The 19,064-nt window shown below is 44.2% G+C and overlaps 1 protein-coding gene across 9 annotated transcripts in view; it reads left to right on the forward strand.

Annotated features, from left to right (window-relative positions):
* Positions 1–19,064, forward strand: part of PRKCD (protein kinase C delta) — a 1,081,757-nt gene that overhangs the window by 1,046,515 nt on the left and 16,178 nt on the right. For all 9 annotated transcript variants that reach the window (XM_069643552.1, XM_069643559.1, XM_069643551.1 and 6 more), the window contains one exon: positions 10,519–10,647. In XM_069643552.1, the coding sequence (XP_069499653.1) occupies positions 10,519–10,647 (129 nt within the window). The remainder of the gene's footprint in view (positions 1–10,518; positions 10,648–19,064) is intronic.

Below are 19,064 nucleotides of genomic sequence, written 5' to 3' on the forward strand. Positions count from 1 at the left end.
ATTTCAATTCAAATTTTTATTTTGCAGCTTTTGTACTCCAGATCTCAGATATTTTGATTGACAATCCCAAGATATACTTGAATGTTGAGATGAAAAATGCTTCCCACCTTGCCCTCATCACTCGGTGTTTGTTTTTTTTTTTTTTGGACATCTTCACTTTAAGGGCTATATATTTCACATCCGTGCTTTTTCCTTGCCTACCTCTGGACTAGTTGGTGCTGTTGTAGTTGAATCTAGTTTTGCGATTGACCCAGATCATATTTTATTCTTCTGGGATCAGCTCCCGCAGTTGAGAGATTGCATAACATTCAGATTCATGGTTTTCAGCTACAGGAAAACGGAAAAGTCAGGCAATCCCGACTGCCTGCATTACCTGTCCTCTGATTGCTAATGTAAAAGTGTTCTCCCATTTATGTTTTTTAAAAACAATAAATCACCTGCAGCACTTTATTTCATTCCTTTTTATAGATCTTCCCTTCTTTCTTTTGATGCTTCAATTTCTATCTTTTTCTTTCACTATTTTATTTTCATTTTCTTTTAGTTTCTTACATCGGGCAGAAAGATATAAAAAATGCATCAAAGTGCTTGACAAGCAGACAGCCATGATCAAGAATCAAGATGAAAACTGAGTGCAATTATGAAATTGAAAGGATAAGATTAAAGTAAAAAACAGAATACAAACTCTTACTAAAACATTAATTGAAAGTCTCTGACCATAACCAAGACGTTTCTAAGGAACCAGAAGCTGCAGAAAGTGTGGGTGTGAATTAAAAGCAAAACTTTGATTTGAGGAGCTTTTTGTGAGATCACTGTGAAAACCCTGCCACCAGTATTTTAATTTAGATTTGTAGGTGTTGCATGGGTGTGTGAAAGACGGAGACTAAGAGATCCCCCACTCTGTTTGTTAGTAAGGAAATGTGTATTTTCCACACCCCTTCTTGCTGCGCCACAATTATGTATGAACAAAGTTCCACAATCACATGTGTTGGTGATCCAATTAGTTTTGTTTATTGGCCCTTATGTGAATTAAAAGCACATCTTTAACCATGAACTTAGGGGTTTTGATCCACAGGATAGCATATCTCATTAGTCTTGGAGGGCTACCATAGATCTGCAATTTCGAGGCTCACTGTGGCCATAAAGATGTTTGTGTTATTGTGATCTTGAACTTAATCCGTCCCATTGAGGCAGTGCAATATTTTGATAAAATGATCAAACCTTCGAGCCAAACGAACCATCCCTGCTCCAGCATACATGGTCGTCCTTCAATAGAGTAAGCATGGATTGAGGGAGGTCATGAAGCGCTGGCTACCTGTTGTCAAGACACAATACTGCTAAAGCCTGAACAAGTTGACACCCATTTCAAATTAGATATTAGTTTTATTTGCTTTAAAATGAAATATGTGAAGGTTTGCCGATTTAACCTGTGTGCTGATTTGTACAATGAAAGAAGCAGAAGAATCAGTATTAGACACAATGACCAAACAGATGAGAGAAACCTAAGTTGAGCGCCAGGTACAGAAACAACAGAAAACAAAGAACGCACAGATACCCTTGGATCAGTATGAGCCAACAAGAGAAGTTATTTTTTTGAGGTATTTAAATTTAGGAAATTACTGGTTATCCAACCTTCATTCTTCATAAATTAACCCATGTTACACTGACTGAGGTTTTGTCATGATGCCTACCCCCGGGGACCCAGACCAAGTCCAGCAACCCTGGAAGCAGGCATCAAGTTATCCCAAGCAAGCCCAACAACCCCTGCTAGGGGCTATTTGGGTGCAGTCCTGGCGTCTATGGCGCCAGGCTCATATGGAGAGTCAGTCCTGACGCCATAGGCGCCAGGCTCATAGATTAAAACTTACCTGATGTAGACCATGCTGCAAACTTACCTGATGCAGACCATGCTGCAAGAACTCCAAGCCAAAAGAGGCTTGGAAGGGATTACTTTACCTAGGGACTAATTTTTTAGTCAGGTGGGGCTGGGGAGGAATACTTATCTGGGACTACTTTGGTGGCTATTTAAACCACGCCCGAAGAGCAGCACACGCTTCGCATTATTCTGCATCCAGCAGCGTAACGCTCACCGTGCCTGCAAGTCTGCATCCAGTCTTCTGCCACGCCCACCTCGAGTCTGGAGCTCGTAGAAAAAGGGAGAAAGAAGGAGAAAAGGTTAGAACAAGAGCAATACCTTTGATCCTTACCTGAATTCCCGATCCATCGCGCCTTCGAGCTGGAAGAAAGAAGTTATTTTATGCGCGTCGCCTCACCTGCAGCAGCGCCGCACTGAACTCACCGGCCTTCACAGCATCTTCACATTCCACCGCACAACTTCCACTGCATCTTCGCCAAACCCCGGCCCCTAAGGGGAAACAAAAGGACAGCAGGGTGAAACCAAGGGACAAACAAGGGGAAACCTCCTCACCACAATAGACTTACCTGATTTTACCGCCGGAGGCATTATTCCCCGAGACTTCATACTTTCTCTCAGCGCATGAATAAGGGAGAAAGCAACAGGTTACATACTGACATTATTTTATCGAACTGCATTGGATAATACAAATGCTTACCTGAATATTACCGGTTGCCACGAGGAACTCTTTGGTAGGGTCAAGCTGCAACCTGCAAGGAATCGGACAAGAGTGAAAGTCAGACGTTTGAACTCTTACGAACTGCATACTTACGACGTCTTGCCGGGAATCTCAGAGTCAATATTGTCCTGGAACTCACCAATTCCTTCGAGCCAGTGAAGCAACTGGTTATCTATGCGCCCCTGCGCTTAATGCAGGATGGAGAGCTCATCTTTCCAAACCATCAGGTGAGACTATAAGAGGGGACATCAAAGGTGATCAGTGGGGAGACAGCGGGAGTGGGGGGGGGGGGTTAACGCTCAACTCCACAGGTAATTCCCTTTCTCCATTTGCAGAAGAATATTCCTACTGGCCAAGCAAACAAAGCTAGGTAGGCCAGTCCAGTCTGTCATCTCGGCACTACGCGTCACATTGGTGGAGACCGCAGCTGTCCAGTTCAGATAGATGCCCCTGTGGGAGCCAGGTGAGCGTAACGCGTAAGAGCAGAGATAGGACGTGGACAACTGAACAGGTTTGTGAAATAGTTCAAGGTTTATTAATGTCAAAATAAATCCCTCACCTAACCCTATTGCTGTGGTAGAGGTTCCCTATCTAATAGGTTAACAAAAGAAAGGTGCTCATTAGGACGTCATACATAAATCAGTTCCATCCTCTGTCCAAAACCTAAGCTATCTAACTGACCCTACCACTATTAAAGGAAAACAAAAAAATGAAATGCTCCTATTGTCTTTCTCAGGTTTGCTTTCTTTCACAGTCTTAATAACCCTAAAGTTTCGCAACATTGCTTCACAGCAAAAGTGTCTAACTCCTGTGCCCCTCCATACAATCCCGGCCAACTGTGTATAGATCTTGTTTTGGAATGTGCTTCAATTGTTCCAATGGTAGCTTTGGCTCACCCCTTCGGGTCGATTCTGTTCCCTGGATGGGATGACTGACTATGGTTCTCTAGCCCCTGTCTGTGACTTTGGTTATCTGGCCGGTCCGTTGGCCGTGTGTCTCCTTCAGGAGGACTAAATCTTTTGCATATACCCCACCCCTCTCAGGTCTTTTCCTCTGCTTCACGTTTGCATACCCCCTTCTAGGATAGAAACGTCTCACTGATCACATATTACCTGGTTTCTAGTATTCCCCTTTTCTATGTGGGACTCTTCTATTACTACTTAGGGTATTATTTTGTTGTTCTTCTCTAGGCCCACAGTGTCTGCTATGTCTTCTGGGACGTCTCTTCCCTTTCTGTGGATCTGCGGTACCTAATTCAAACAAGTGTTTATTGGTTTCCACTCTCCATTGAGGACTTTGGGTAGCTGTTGGGAGCCCGGGCTCTTGCCCCTTGGCTGCGTGTTTTCTGGTGGTAGACTCCATCTTTCACCCCTACCCCATTTGGCTCTTTTCGCCATTAACTCCTCTGGTATGCCCTTCTCGGGTGTAAATCTCTGGTTCACCCCCTTTTAGGGTGGTACTTGAGAAGTTCTGGTATTCAGAGTTTCCCAAGGACTGCAGCGGAACTCATCCGCCCCCCCCCCCCTCCTTATCACGTACCACATGCCTGCTGTTCCACAACAGCCTTCCCAGGGGGGAAGGTGATTGGTCTTTCTGCGGTGGAGCCTTCCTTTGTTGGACGCTGGCTCCTTGCTTCCTCCATGCTGCGTTCTCTCTAACATACCAGTCTTCGCGTTGTTCGCGGTTTGGTCTTTTTTCTAGCAAAGACCTTTTTTTAAAATTTATTTTAACACTTGTGTTACGCCTAGATCCGAAGGTATCACAGCGTTGGTGCATAATAGAGACAGAGTGACGAGTAATGAGGCAGTTCATACATTCACATTAGTCAAGTTTGTTAAATAGACAAGCTTTCAACATTTTTTTGAAGGCAAAGTAGGAAGGCAAATTTTTTAAATGCGGTTGGAGGGAGTTACACATGGAAGGTGCCATGGTGCTGAAGCGGACTCCCTCTGCTCTGACCAGTTTGAAGCGTGTGACCGCTAAGGTAAGCTGGCTTGATGAGCGGAGAGGGCGAGTGTGCTGTTTCGTAATCGAGCGGTTGAGGTAGGTGGGGGCTCCCTTTATAAATACAGCAGTGACCTAAAGTCAGGGTTTGCAGTCAATCCGTGCTTTTACAGGTAGCCAATGGACATTTCGGCGAGTTGCAGAGATGTGGTCTAATTTGCAGAGACTAAAGGCTGCCCGCAGGACTTTATATTGAAGCAGCTCTATCATTACAAAGTTGGCCAAGGATATGCCCTTGAAGAGAACATTGCAATAGTCTAATTTGCTCGGGATGATGGCTCTGGAAATTATGAGGCAGTTGTTAGGCTTTAGGAATTGGTTACTTGGGGATATACGTTTTGCTTTGTGGGCGGTAGATGAGGCCAACACATTGACATGCCTTTCATGGTTAGTTCCGCGTCAAGGTGGACTCCTAAGGTTTTGGCGTGTTTGAGGACAGGAATGATGGAGCTGTCAATTTTAAATGAGGTGTAGGCGGCATCCAGGGTTTTTAGGCGATCAGGTGTGCCTACAATGGGTAGCTTTGTCTTCTAGTAATTAAGTCTTAGGTTATGGGTAGCCATCCAGGACTGAATGGTGCAAAATACTTTGTTAATGGAGTTGGAGTCGGTGGTGTAATTGCCAGACAGAGGGATGAGTAGTTGGGTATCATTTGCAAAGTTAGTGTAGGTGATTCCTAGAGTGTCAAAAATGTCAAAAAGGGGTTTGGTGTAAGTATTGTAGAGGGTTGGGGAGAAGCAGGAGCCTTGCTGGACACCTAGGGGGACAGGGTCTGCAGAATGGTTGTCAATGAAGACTCTGGATGTGTGATCCCTAAGGAAGGAATTGATCCAGAGGGTTGCCTCAGGGGAGCAATGGAAAATTTCATATGCATTTTGAGGTCGATAAGAGCCGTTTAGCTGCTGTTTGGGTCGGAAACCAGATTGTCTGATGTCAAGGAGTGAGTGTTGTTCAAGGAATTTCTGGGATTGTAGGTAGGCAATGCAGTCTAGAATTAGTAAGGGGGTCCCCCAGGCAGCTTTAATAGAAGTAAGAATTTCATAAGACTTGAAAGAGGAGTTGAAGAATTCAGTGATGATGGGTGTGAGGGTGGGAATGCAAAGTTTTATGATAGGATGACAGGTGTCTCCTTTGCAGTTGGAGGGTTTGAGGGCCTGGATGGTGGCCAGGATGGGTTCTTGGGATACAGGGTGAAAGGTGAAGTTGGGTATTGGCTCTTGCGGCGGGTTAGGAGTGGGAGGTGCTGGGAGGACGCTAACAGGTTTGGTGGCTAAGTAGGTTGATTTTATTGGTTAGCGCAGTTTATATGGTAGTGCACCGCTCTTTGTTGGGTTGGACTAGGGTCACTGGGGCACAAGGGTTTTCTAATTCGCATAGGATGGTGAAAAGTGCCTTGGTGATGGAGCTGGCCATGCTGATCTATTATCCGAGGAGGCAGCTTTAATCCTGAGAATAGTGGTAAGTCTTAGTGGTGGAGGAGAGAAGAGTAGCATTCTTGGTGGTAGGGTGCTTCTTATGGAGATGCTCCAGGGCTCTTTTTTTTGCCTTTGGAGTATGACTAGTTATCTGTGAACCAGATGGTAGTATACTGTTTGCAAGGTTTCAGTGATTTCTTTTTAAAGGGCGTGTGTTAATCTAGCGTGCCTAGAAAGCTAGTATGATGGAGGTTGGCAAGAGTTGCATGGTTCTTACAGATGGGGGGGTCCTGCATTAATGAGGGGGGGTAATGTGGGTTTAAGAATTTCGTGAGAAAGCTTCCTGCTAGTATTTGAGTGGTTGAGGGGTGGGAGATGTTCACTGGATTCGATTGGTGTAGATTAAATTCAAAAGTAGTGGTCGGACCATGATACAGGGCTGATACTAGAAATACTGATAGTTGAGTTAGTTGTGAGTATCCATTCAAGGGTACGCTCTTAGACATGGGTAGGTGCAGCTACAAGTCGTGCAAAATTCAAATTGTGCAGCGCTTGGACCATGTTGGTGGCTTTGTGATCAAGGGGGTCATTGAATTCCAGATTGAAGTCACCTAGGATAATACATTTGGTGGCTCGTTTGAGGAAGAGTGTTAGGAGAAGGAGGATTTCAGTATCCGGGGAGCTGGGAATGCTAGGTTGATGGTAGAGTAGAAGAATAGTGAACGTAGTCTAGGGGTTAGTATTAAATTTGACTAGTAGTGTTTCATAGCCCTCCGTCACGGGTAGGGGAGTGCGTGAAGCTGGAGATCTGATTTGTAGATCATAGCTACTCCGCCACCTCTGTGTATCAAATAATTGGGGGTGGGGGTGGCAAGGCTAAGCACAGGGCCTGAGGCACTGTGGAGCCAAGAGTCTGTAAGGGCTAAGAAGTCAACTTAATTGTCGATGATGAGGTTATGGGCTTCTGTGGCGTGTACACCTAAGAATCTGATGTTAATGAGGGCGCAGTTTAGTCGTTTGTTTTGGGTGATGAGGGATGGAGACATTGGATAGGTAGGTAAGCTAGTATCAGTCTGTGGGTGCTCCGGGGGTTAGGGTCGATTGGTCGGGCTAGAGAGTCTGTTTCATCTAAAGTTGGCTGTAATGGGGGTAAGGGGGTTGTGGGATGTCAGGTGAGTACTGGGATGTTCTGGTGCATAAATTGGGTAGTCTAAGCAGATGGCAAAGCCATGCAAGGGCTTGGGGAGTGGCATGTTATATAGTATTTGGCAAGACATGCTTTGACTTGGGAAGCGCTGATGGAAAAGAGCGTAAGTGTGCATGGGTAGGCAAGATGTTAAGATATGCATGGATATGGGAATCGCTGGTGGCAAGGCATATATGGGCTTAGGTAACACTGGTGGCAGTGCATACATGAATAGAAGTGGCATAGGTGGTGAGGCATACATCATCGTAGGTAGAGCATTGGGTGAAGACATCCTGTGGTGGAAAGAGGTGGGGATTTTGAGGTTACCTTGGTGGTGGCAGTCAAGGTAGTAAGAGGAACAATGGGAGCATCATAAAGGGCGGTGGTAGGTGCGAGTGGGCCACAGGTAGCATCTATCATGTTGTCAGTGAGCGCACTGAGAACAGGTGAGGTAATTGAGACATCGCAATCGGGTGTGATAGCCGCAAACGTACTGTGGTTAGATGAGGCAATAGGTACTTGGATATCAGGTTGAATACATGAGGCAGTAGCAAAAATTGAGATTTGATGCATTTGCGGTTAGTGGGCCACATATAGTGTTAGCCCAGGATAACGCACACATAGAGTCAACATAAGGGTAGCATATAGGTAGAGTATTGCATAATACAGATAGCTTATAGCAATCAATAACGTCACATATTAGTAATACAGGTGGCATAGTGTAAGCAGTGAGACTTAAGATGATAATGCAGGTAGTTTGTTGCAGACTGACTCACTTGATGAGGCGTAAGACGTAGTGAGCGTCGGTGGGGCATGATTCAGTAATGAAGAGGCATCAGGAGCATTCAGCACACAAAACGAAATGCAAGGGTCCAGGGAGGGGGCCACTACATGTGGCATAGTGGGTGGCCCTGGAGGTGATCGGACATAACACAGGCTCGAAAGTGAGGGAGCATAGTGCAGGTTGCATGGTAGAGAATGGTGAATGATTGATTATGCATGAGTCTGGAGTAGAAACCGAATTCCCAGAGGGTGCCTGCTGTGGTCTACTTGGCACACACAATGTTACGTGGAGGCATAATGGGGCTGTAATTCGTTAAGCAGGTGAGCTAGCTTTTTGCTGTGTTCTATAGAGAGCATCAGTACTTGGGCTTGGTAAGGGATTGGGTGGATTGTCTCGAGGGGCTGAGGCGTTGTGACTTGGAAGAGAAGGTGGTGTTGCATCAGGGGAGGCGTGTGGTCATCGCGGTCAGGCTTAACTATGTTGGGGGCTGTGGTGGAGCCGCTGCATGGAAGTTGATGATTCTGTGTCAACAAGAATATGTGGGAGCTGAGATCAAGGGCATTTCTTCTGGGCTTTCCTGCGTCGGGCCTGCTGGCTCTGGCTGCAAGCTAGCAATAGCTACTGCTCAGCCAATCCTCTCGCAGCAGGGGCGGGCTGGTAACCAGGGCGTCGGAGGCATGGTGGGCTGGAGAACCAGCATGAGGGGTGGCGGCCATCTTATCCAGTATGCTGGCTTCACTGCAACTTGATGTGTGCCACAAGTTAAGGCTTTGTAACTCACATATTTCCGGTGCTGAGATGCCTGCATCGCATAAAATCTTGCTGATCATGGAAGAGTCTGCTTCTGTCATATTTAGATGATTTATCGGGGAAGGGTTGTCACTGTGATCTGCTGCTGTACCTCTATCATCCTATGGGGTACTCAGTAATGGTAATTGCATGGTGGCGATGGCACTGACCTAGGAGCTACTGACCTCTGGCACTCCTGGGTTCAGCAGCTTTGCGCAGGCTCTCTCCCCAGCACATAGTCATCGGGGTCCCGCCTCCAGGCTGGTCGGCTCTGCGCTGTAGCCGCAGTATCTGCTCTGCGTGGCTTCCTTCGGGTTGGCTGGCTTTACGTAGCATAGGCAGAGTGCAGGCTAGATCCTAAGAAGGGCTGTACAATAGCGGGAACAACCGAAACAGCAATAGTACAAAGCCTGCAAAATAAAAGGTTGTCCAAGCAAGGTGCATTAAAAATCTATTAATTCAAAATATAGACTTCCTTTTAAGAAAAAAATGCAAATGCAGACAATTAGCTACAATATTATAAAAAACCGACCCCTGTAAAGAAGCACAAAAATCGGACTTCTGCAATAGCACTCTAGGTAATTGAGCAGAAGTGTTTAGGCATTTAATCGGCACATTGTCAAAAGAATGTCTTAGAAGAAATAGGCAGATAAGGGGGGCGTAAAATTCACTTTGGTCGCAAGAGTGGACAATGGGGGAAGGGCGTATTTACAGTGCCTTATTTCTTTGTCTTGGTTGCTCGACAGCTTTAAGCCAGGCTTCAACGCACTTTGATGAAGTCATGGCATGTGGACGTCAAGATGAGGCTCTGTGTGGATCAAGTTGGCACCCAAAACGATGCACGTCTGTGAGCCCCAACAGGTTTGAGTCGGCGGTTGAGTCTGGTCGAAATTATGCTTCTACTGGGTCAGGTTTATTTTGAGGGCATTTGCCAAACCCTAATAACCATGCTCATGCGACACGGACAACCTAATGCACAAGCTAAGGGTCAGTACTTCATGAACTCAAGATGGGCAAGTAAAACTGCTTGAATAAAATATGGAAAGGGGCAATACAATGAACACTATAGAACCCATCTCATGTTGTCCCAGTGACCAAGGTGACATTGATTACTGAAATGGAAGGGGACAGAGTTATAGGCCAACAGCAAATGAATCACCCTGTTTTAGGTATTCTTTCACTTGACTGCAAATGTCTATGCATTAAAGGCCCTTGCGCCCTATATTTAGCACCAAATTGTGCCTTGGACTTTCTATATAAACTGTAAGGCATTGAGCATCACCCTCTCTTTTCTGTCACCTCTTGGATGGCGAACTGTGGAGACCGCCATGGTTCATTGTCGCAGTACACGTCATCGTCGCCCCCTTACCTCCCCAACCATGTCACTGCACTCATTTAAGAAAGATCTTCACACCTTCCTCCTGGACTCCTTATAGCCATCACGCTCAGTAATAAGCGCCAGGATTATTTAAGGTTACATGGGTGGGGTGCATTTGAAATGTCCTAATTATATGTTGTCATGCACCATATTGGTCAAATACGTTGTTCTCTTAAGAGTAATTTTCCAGTCACAGGTGTGTGCTACCATGGTTGCCTACTTTGTTTTAAATTCAGAATTACAAAGGTCCCTTTTAAAAAATATGACTTTGTTTCATCTGCATGCTTTCCCTTCTTAGGTGGGGAGCTTGACCTTTTAACCTGTGTCATCAAGTGTGTATTTGTTTTCTAAATGTGGCTATTTCTCTTTAGCTATTTGAAAGAGAGCCAACAAAAAGATTAGGAATTGTCGGAAACATCAAATTGCACCCCTTCTTCAAAACTATCAACTGGACCGCGTTGGAGAAACGGGAAGTGGATCCTCCGTTTAGGCCAAAAGTGGTACGTATGTGGCGATAACATGATTGCTTATTTAGGTAATGTTTGAAATAGTTCTAAGCCGTGTCCAATTCTGCACAGAAAATACAATTTTGAATGTGAGTATTCTTCAGGGCGTGCTAAAAAAAAAAGTGAGTTGTGAAATACCAAAACAGGCCTCGCAAATTCTTAGAAATCCCACCGGACCTTCAGGGCAAGTTCCTTTGTTTACATAATCGACCTAAGAGAAATGGACTCTCCCAATGCTGACTGGAGACAAAATATTTACCAGTGTTTTCTGCAAAATGGTGCCCGTCACCATTAGCACCCTTCATATTTTGCACAATGCTGCCACCAACATGCCAGCCATGCACACTGAAACCTTTTATTTACCATTGACTGCAAATAAAGTGTGTTTGCAGTAAATGTCAAATACGTTTTAAATATCTATACTTGGCAACAAGGTCTAGTGCCATGCAAATGGTACTCGTCCTTCATAAAATATCCTCGCCTATGCGAGTGGGCTAGTAGATTTTGCGAGTCTTGCAAAAATAAATGATAATGATTGTAAACTCTGATGAACTTTTCTTGATCAATACAAAATGTGACTTCTTTGCCAATATAGATTTGCCAAATTAATAGATGTGGCCGCTCATTATTAGTTCCATGCCCATATGTTTGTATTTAACATGTCACAGGAAGACGCGTCTGCTCTGGAACAGCAAGGTTAGGGGAGTTGAATGACAGGAGGAGGAAAGGCTGATGTGGAAGGAGAATAGGATTATAGAACTGGAGAGGAGTTTGGGGATCAGCGAGCCTCTCTTCACTGCTTGCTTAGCAGTCGCATTCCTGAAGACCGTTAAACATTTGAACAACATTCAAACCTAGAGAAGAGCCTGGGGCATGATGGTCCGCATTTCGCAGGACTGCCTTGCATGAGATAATGGCATGAAGAGTCATTGGGCACTTTAGAACGAGCGAGAGGGGCCCTGGATGTCAGTAAGACCATGGTTTCATGAAAAATTGGGTAACATGCTGCACATTTTCCAATTTTTGTAGTGTAACACAAAAATCGAATAGATGCCAGGTCACCAACAGTACATGGGCACATTTTTCAATGCATTTTCATAATGCTTTTACCCACAATATATGTCAATATCTGCTATTATAAAAAGACATGTTCATGCTTATTGTGCGCAGCAATGCCAGCATTACTAATGTAAGAAAACATGTCCATGCTGGCTGTACCAAAATCCCCACATAAGGACACACGTGTTTGCTTTGCCCATAATGCCCTGCCATAGTAAGAAAACATGCCCATCCTAACTGGCTGCCCGAATAAATGCCGGTCCCAAAAGCCTCTAACCACAGGTTGAGGTCATGTTGTGACAGTGCTGCCATTTAATCTGACCTCTTCTCATTTGCTGTTTCGTAAGAAGTCTGCGTATGAAATTGCCAGTGGCATCACAGAGATGCTTTATGGGGTCTGAGATCAGCAAAATCAGAAAGAAAGGATGCAGTGTAATCCCCAGTTTAGTCTTCCGAGTAAGCCTGCCCAGGTGGGTTCAAACTAAACCACATCTTCTGCAGCAAAGGGGAAGGCGGACCCTACCCAAATGAGAAAAAAAGTGTAAGACCCATTTGCCCTCAATCTGGGATGAAATTCTGAGTGAGGCAGTGTGGTATATAGTCATACTGCCATCTGCAGATTTAGAGACGCGGAAAAAGGAGCCTTCAACAATGATTGACATAACAGAAGCAAGCAAAATAACTTCTTTTTATTAGTGTTATTTGGTTAACAATTAACCTTAAACACATCATACAGTATTTATTGATACACATACTAATGTAATCTAAATTATTCAAAATACCATAAAAAATAACTGCATTGTTAGGTGAGACTTTCATATCACTGATAAGTCTTCTTGACCTGTGTCAACCTCAGAACTTTTTGCTCCACTGGTAGATTATTTTCCCCTATACCGCAGTGAGTGGGAGCCTTTTTACACACTCAGTCTTTTATGGGTGTCATTTTAAAGACTGCATAGTGCCTTTTTAATGTATCCTCATCCTCCTTGACCACCTTTGGCACATGCTGCCTATTGTTGCTGGGTTGCCCTAGGGGCGCCCCTTTTAATTTTCTCTGGCTAACCTTGTGAGAACAACAGTTCCCAAGGGTAGAAAGGATCTTTGGACCCCTTTTCTCATTTTTATTAGGTGAGACCAGCATTCCCCACCTTAGGTGGAGTGCTGGGGAGATACAATGTATCCCCTTTCTCATTTTAACTGTAACATTTCTGTTATAGGGAGAAGCTTAACTTTAATGGCTGGTGACAGTGAACCTTTTAACTAATCTGGTGCACATTTACTGCAGGCTGTTTCCACAGCCCCAGTGAAGGCACCCATTGATGCTCATTTTAGCAACATGGCCCCAGTCTTCTTTTTTGCACCATTTCAGTGTTCCTTGTCCTTTCTTGTTCCTTTCCCTGACCTCCAGGGCGGAATAATCCTGTGTAACCGGAGCCTGCTGTTAACCTTCCTTCCAAGAAACCTGCAGACTCCAAAACGACGACCGTGGTCCTGGTGAGATCCACTAGACTCAAGAAGAGCTGCATTTTGAGCCATCCCACGTCGTGCTGCGACCTTGAAGGGCTGCAAATATCTCAATACTCTGGGACCTCGAGCCATTGTGTGGTGCACAGTCTTCCGAATTGAGCTGAAACGTTCGTGGCAAGCTGCTGGAACTCCAGAGACAGGATTTGAGCCCTAAAAGTATCCTCATCAGAGTGCTGGACCTTGCAAACAGCGAGAATCCGACTAGCGATATTCAGTCGTTTTCTGGCTCCAAAACAACAGAGCCTCATCCAGCCACAATGAAACTCTTGCATGGAGCCTTCTCCATTGATCCCTGTTGCAGAATCCCTTCCAAAGTCCTGTCTTCATGACAAAATAATCCATCGACGGGGTTTTTGGCTGCAGATCCTGAAATCTTCCTGCTGCAACTCTTGTTCTGTGCTGAGGTACTGTGTTGGCTGGGATATTTACTTACCTTAAGCCTGTGTGATAAAGCTTTTGGGGTGGTTTCTGTGATTGGGAGTCCTCTCATCCAGTTCACCCAGGCCCACTACTGGAATCCTCCTAGGGTGTCTTCTCTGATGTCCCTGTACCCTAACTACTTATTTGTTTGAACAGTCTTCCACAGGAACTCTGACCTTTGCCCCCAACAGAACTGTCACCCTGCCTGCAGCTGGCACCTAGACTACTAGGGTCCCTCTTCTGCACCCGAGTGAACTCATGCAATGGAATTGGGAAGGGCTGGATAAGTAAAGGATTATGTCTTTAAAAAGAGAACAAGTGTTGAAAAGTACTTACTTGTGAACAAGTTGTTTGATAACTGTAAATTTGAGAGGGAATAGTTAACAAAAGTGCTTACATACCTTGAATGTGTTGTGCCATTCAGAAAATTGTATGTACGGTTAATTTACTCACCTGTTATTTGTTTGTGCTGTTAATGACTCCAATCAAGCATTCCCACTAAGTCAGTGCCTTGTCTGGGATTGCTCAAGGGAAGCCCTTATTTATATATTTTTATGACAAGTTATAGTCTGGATGATGAACCCTTGTATAACGCCCCTCTCTTAGAATCCCCCTGACCCCACTGAGCCAAGAAGTAGGTTTGTTTTGCAAATTAAAAAGGTTTATTTGAAAAATTAAACAATAGATATATATCACACTTTTATAAATTGATAATTGATAGCACACTTGTGAATATGAGCAGTAATCAGCAATAGGTTATCCTACAGTAGCACAGTTTGTGGTTACTTATGAATAAGAACAGAGGACTAAGGTAGCAGAGAATGCTTTATATGGTTCAAGGAATGCAAGGTGAGACAGAATGCAACACAGAAATAATTTGATATGATTTCAACAAGAGATAATGTGATCACTTTTTCTTTTAACAATTCACTCCCCCCTTTATGGCAATATAAGGAAATGGAAGGAGAGCACACAGTCTTCAAGAATACCAACAAAAATGCAATACAAAGTTCCAATTCCCCCCCAGCAAGCTTAGAGAAACAGGGATGATTTTAAACACAGGCAAAGTACTTTAAATGTGGTATGCAAAGAAGGGAAAATATGCTAAAAATGGTTTTTAATTCCCTATAAGAGATTCAGGGTGGGTGATAGCTACTTTAAATTAGTTCAGGATCACTTTAGCAATGCTCTATGAATGATTGTCAGGTTGCAAACGAATTTCAGCAAAGGAAAGCAAGAAGCTGCTATTTTGACAAGTGAAGAAATTTGAGCCAAATCGCGGCACTTTTTCCGAGTGCGTCGAGCGCGATTACGGAAGAAGTATAATGATTAGAAAGTCTGTTCTGGGTTCGTTGGAAAGCCTAAAATCTTAGCTTTAACATGAAAGTTACATCACGCTTCTAGCACAAACGGTTCAAGAGATACAGACGATTTCGTGAAGGTAGATTTTCAGAAATGAAATAATGATTCAAAATGGCAAAATGACACTTTTACAGGTTTAAAATCGGAGAAGGGACACACGATTCCTGTGATGCAGTTCTGGACAGGTTCAGATGTTTTGAATCAGATTGTTTTAAGATAAGAGATTGGTTTTGCACAGTTCTGGCTGAGTACTCACACTATGAATTTGAAATAGGCCCTCAGGGTCTGGTCAGGTTGGGACTGGACTCCAGGCGGTTGGTTCTGAAGTCACAACTATCTGGGTCAGCTCTGCTCTGCTGGTCTGGATCTCTGGTTCTGCTCACAGCGATCTGGTCTGGTCTCTCTGGATACAGCACTGCTTTCTGGGTCTGCTACCGGTTCTGGCAAAAGTTCTTGGCAAGAATCCAACAGCTCGCCCAGCTGTAGAATAGTTTGGTTGGATTGCTGGATTCTGAAGTTCTGGATTCTGGAGTTCTCTGTCAGCGTGCTGCGCAGGAATTCTGTTGAAGGTTGGAAAATGAATGTCCCTGTCTGGCTTCCAGTGGCTCTTTTATGTCTTTTGAAAATGGGTGTGGATGCTAACTTTCTGTGCCCACCCCAATCATGATTTGATAGGTCAAGGATTTCTCTTTGACCTGATTTGAGAAGGGAGCAGTGAGTCATCAGGTGTCATCTTTATGGCATACAGAAAGAACACTCCCCTTTGCTTTTACCTTAGAAAATCATTTTCATAACTAAACACATTTCCCAGATACACAAGTGTTTGACATTACATATACACATCATATATCACATAAGGTAGTTTCTGTTCCAACTCTGATGTTTCTAAGAGCTTGGATTAAGAAATGACAACATTTTGCGCTTTTTGGTTGGTTTACCAATATTGGATTTTTACCAAAAATGACAGATGTCAAAATTACCGCCTTTCTACACATATTCCAGTAAATTTTCATTTTTCTAGCGTGAACCCTGTGTCTGCAATCTCCATAATTCATGGGGTTTTGCCTCAGAACCTGGTATAGAGTTCTAACACCTCTTAAAATGTGCACAGAAAAATTACAAGAATAATGATATTAATTATATAATTTTGACAAGTCCGTACTATGAATTATCCATCTTTTTAAAATTATGCTCTGGGCCAGAGGGGTGTGGTTTCCCAAAGCACATGGTGGAATTTCTGGTTTGTCCACTTCCTCCAACTCAGGTTGCTCACAGAGGCACTGCCCCTCCCCGTTTCTCTCAAGAGGAAGCCATTTATGACCCCCCCCCCTCTAATTTAACATTTGCCTGAGCCAAGGAAGGCTCATTGTTAAGTTTCCTGCAGTCCCCAGCTGCTCCTCTCCTAATCCAATCAGAGAGGTGTCATCTCCCTTTGGTGAGGGCAGGAGAATGCAGACCAGACCTGGGAAGAGTGGCTGAGCAAGTTTCAACTCCTGTTGGGGGTAGTTGCCAGGCAGAATTCAATCTCTTTAAGCCAGGCTTCAGCTAAATGTCACTTTTGTTCCCAGTTTTTCTTCATCCAAATCAAACTTACAATTTTTACACATGCAGCTAGAATGCTGATTCTAAGTTCAAAACTATGACATTTAACAGTTGCAAACTATGTGACACTCAAACAGTAGGTCACTCATTTATTTTAAACATTTCGATTTTATTGGCTTTAAGTCCAATTTCACTTCAGCTGCTGACATCCACAGCTCAGCCAGTTTCATTATGAACATTATTTTGGGCTCTTTCTCTTTCCAGATTGTGCATGCACACAAGTCTACCTTCTGCCAAATGTCTGCTGGTGTTCATTGAGATTTTTGAATATCTTGCAATGTTTAAAATAGGCATTTTTAGCTTGCATTTCAGAGAAACAAAGGTGATTTCAAAGCGCTTTCTGAGCTAACCAGCACTGCTTTTTTTTCTTTTGAACACATTTCACCCATGGCACTCCTGGCCCATTACGCTCGCACTGGTGGGAGGCAGGTAAGGGCAACATTTTGGTGTGCGCCAAAACTGCACGGTTTTCCTGGATTCTGGTGCAATGTGGGCTTTTTCGGCCATCTTGGATTTTCTGAGCCCACAGCACCAACTGTTTCAGCTTAATGACTCAAACGTGGGTCAATACCCCTGACAGTGCCTCTTCCCCAAAGGTAATGCTGTTGGTTTCACTTTACTATTCTTGTTAGGATATACATGTATGAGTGCCCCTAATTGTGTCTTGCTTCCCCTGACTTGCTGTTAGCCTTTCTAGAATACATCTGCCATAGGTTATACTTACCTTTTAGGTTGCTGATAGCCCCTTTAAAAAGTATCTGGGTTTTACTTACCTTGAGTTAGCTGTGTGCCATCCTAAAATAAGTTGGAGTTATTGCTTCGCTCAATCTGTGTTCCACTGATCTTAAAAGTAACTGTAATAGTATATTGCATCCTTAGGTTTTACCTGCCTAGAATAGCTGTGTGCCATTCTTCAAAAGTGTAGCTGTCCTTGGTCTGCCTGGTGCATCCTAAATCCACTGAGCTGAAAAGCAACTCCAATTGTATATTACACAAAAAGGTCTTACTCACCTAGTATAACTGTGTTATCGTAAATGTAGTTCTAGGTATAAATACTGTTCCTTGAATCTGTGTTCCACTATTCAGAAAAGTATCCTGGTAACAGGGTTGCTTGATTATGTGATTTCTTTACTGAGAGTCACTATATGATATGATTGTTTATTTATATAGCGCCTACACACAATGTGTTTTAAAGCGCTTCAAGGCAAGGGAGGGAACAAGGGAAAATACAATGGCATTCTTACAGGCCATGAATAGTAAGGATCTGAAATTAACTATCGTACTCGGCCTGACGACATTTCAGATAGTGCTGGAGGGGCGGGTGGGTAGAAAAAAAACAAGTAAGGGGTGGGGGGAGGAGACAGAGAGGTTGATATCAGACTAGGCCCAGGGACAATTCCGATAGAGTAAGTGCATAGAAGAAAGTAAGGGGAGGAGATGGGAAAAGGGAGAAGGGAGAGGAGAGCGGAGAGTAAGCAGTCAAAAAGAGTAGAGAAGCAAGAGGGTAGAGCGAATACAATTGCAGAAGTCAGTAGTAACACATAATGTTGCAAGCCTGGTTTCAAGATGAAGATGGGAACAGCATGAATCAGAGCCACCATGCGACCACCATAAAAGTCAAATCCAGCATTGGCCACAAGACGGTGATGGTGAAACCAGCATTTATCAGGACAGACTCCTGCAGAAGTAGTCTGGAGGGGGCATGGGAGCAGGGTAGAAGATTCACGCAAAACGCACAACACCTGTGTGTGAGAAGGGGGGGCACAAGGGAACATCACGGGGGACCAGAGGGGTGGGCATGGCCTGTGGGTCCAGAGAGAGTAAACACATGTTGGTGCATGCTTACCTGCTGTCTGAGCAGCGGTTTGGGCCCTGGATCCTCTTGGTCCGAACAGAAATTGCACTTTTCCTCCACTGCCCTTCGCTTTGGACGCCCGGGCGAGAGACGCCCTTGAGCTAAGAGTTATGAGCGGGAAGGAAGAGGCAGGGCTAAGAAGGTGGGCGGTGCTTAGGCCAGGTGACCAAGATCCACTTGCACCTGCTCCCCATCTTCAAAGGAAAATAGGCTGGAGGGCTCCTTAAGTAGGGAAAAAAGCAGCAACCAGGAAGGCACCAGGCCCTGACAGGGTCTACTACCCTTGAATTACAGAAAGTAATCTAAAAGCAACTAATGGTTTTTACTCCCCATGAATAGGTGTGACCTATACTGAATGTATATGATCAGGTTTGACTTCCCTAGAATTACTGTTGGGTATTCTGAATAAGGTTTTATGCTTTGGTCTGTGTACCTTCAAGCATAGTGGTGTGTTTTAATAAATGCTTATGACTCTATGACTAATACTTACTAACTTGGCCTACTTGTATTTATGATAAACATTAATTTTCTGTAATACTTCTGGTTGTCAGTGTTTCTATTGAATCCTTGACTACAGGTTTAGTGT

This window comes from Ambystoma mexicanum, chromosome 2p, assembly GCF_040938575.1.
Source record: "Ambystoma mexicanum isolate Mex_15411 chromosome 2p, UKY_AmexF1_1, whole genome shotgun sequence".
NCBI lineage: Eukaryota > Metazoa > Chordata > Amphibia > Caudata > Ambystomatidae > Ambystoma > Ambystoma mexicanum.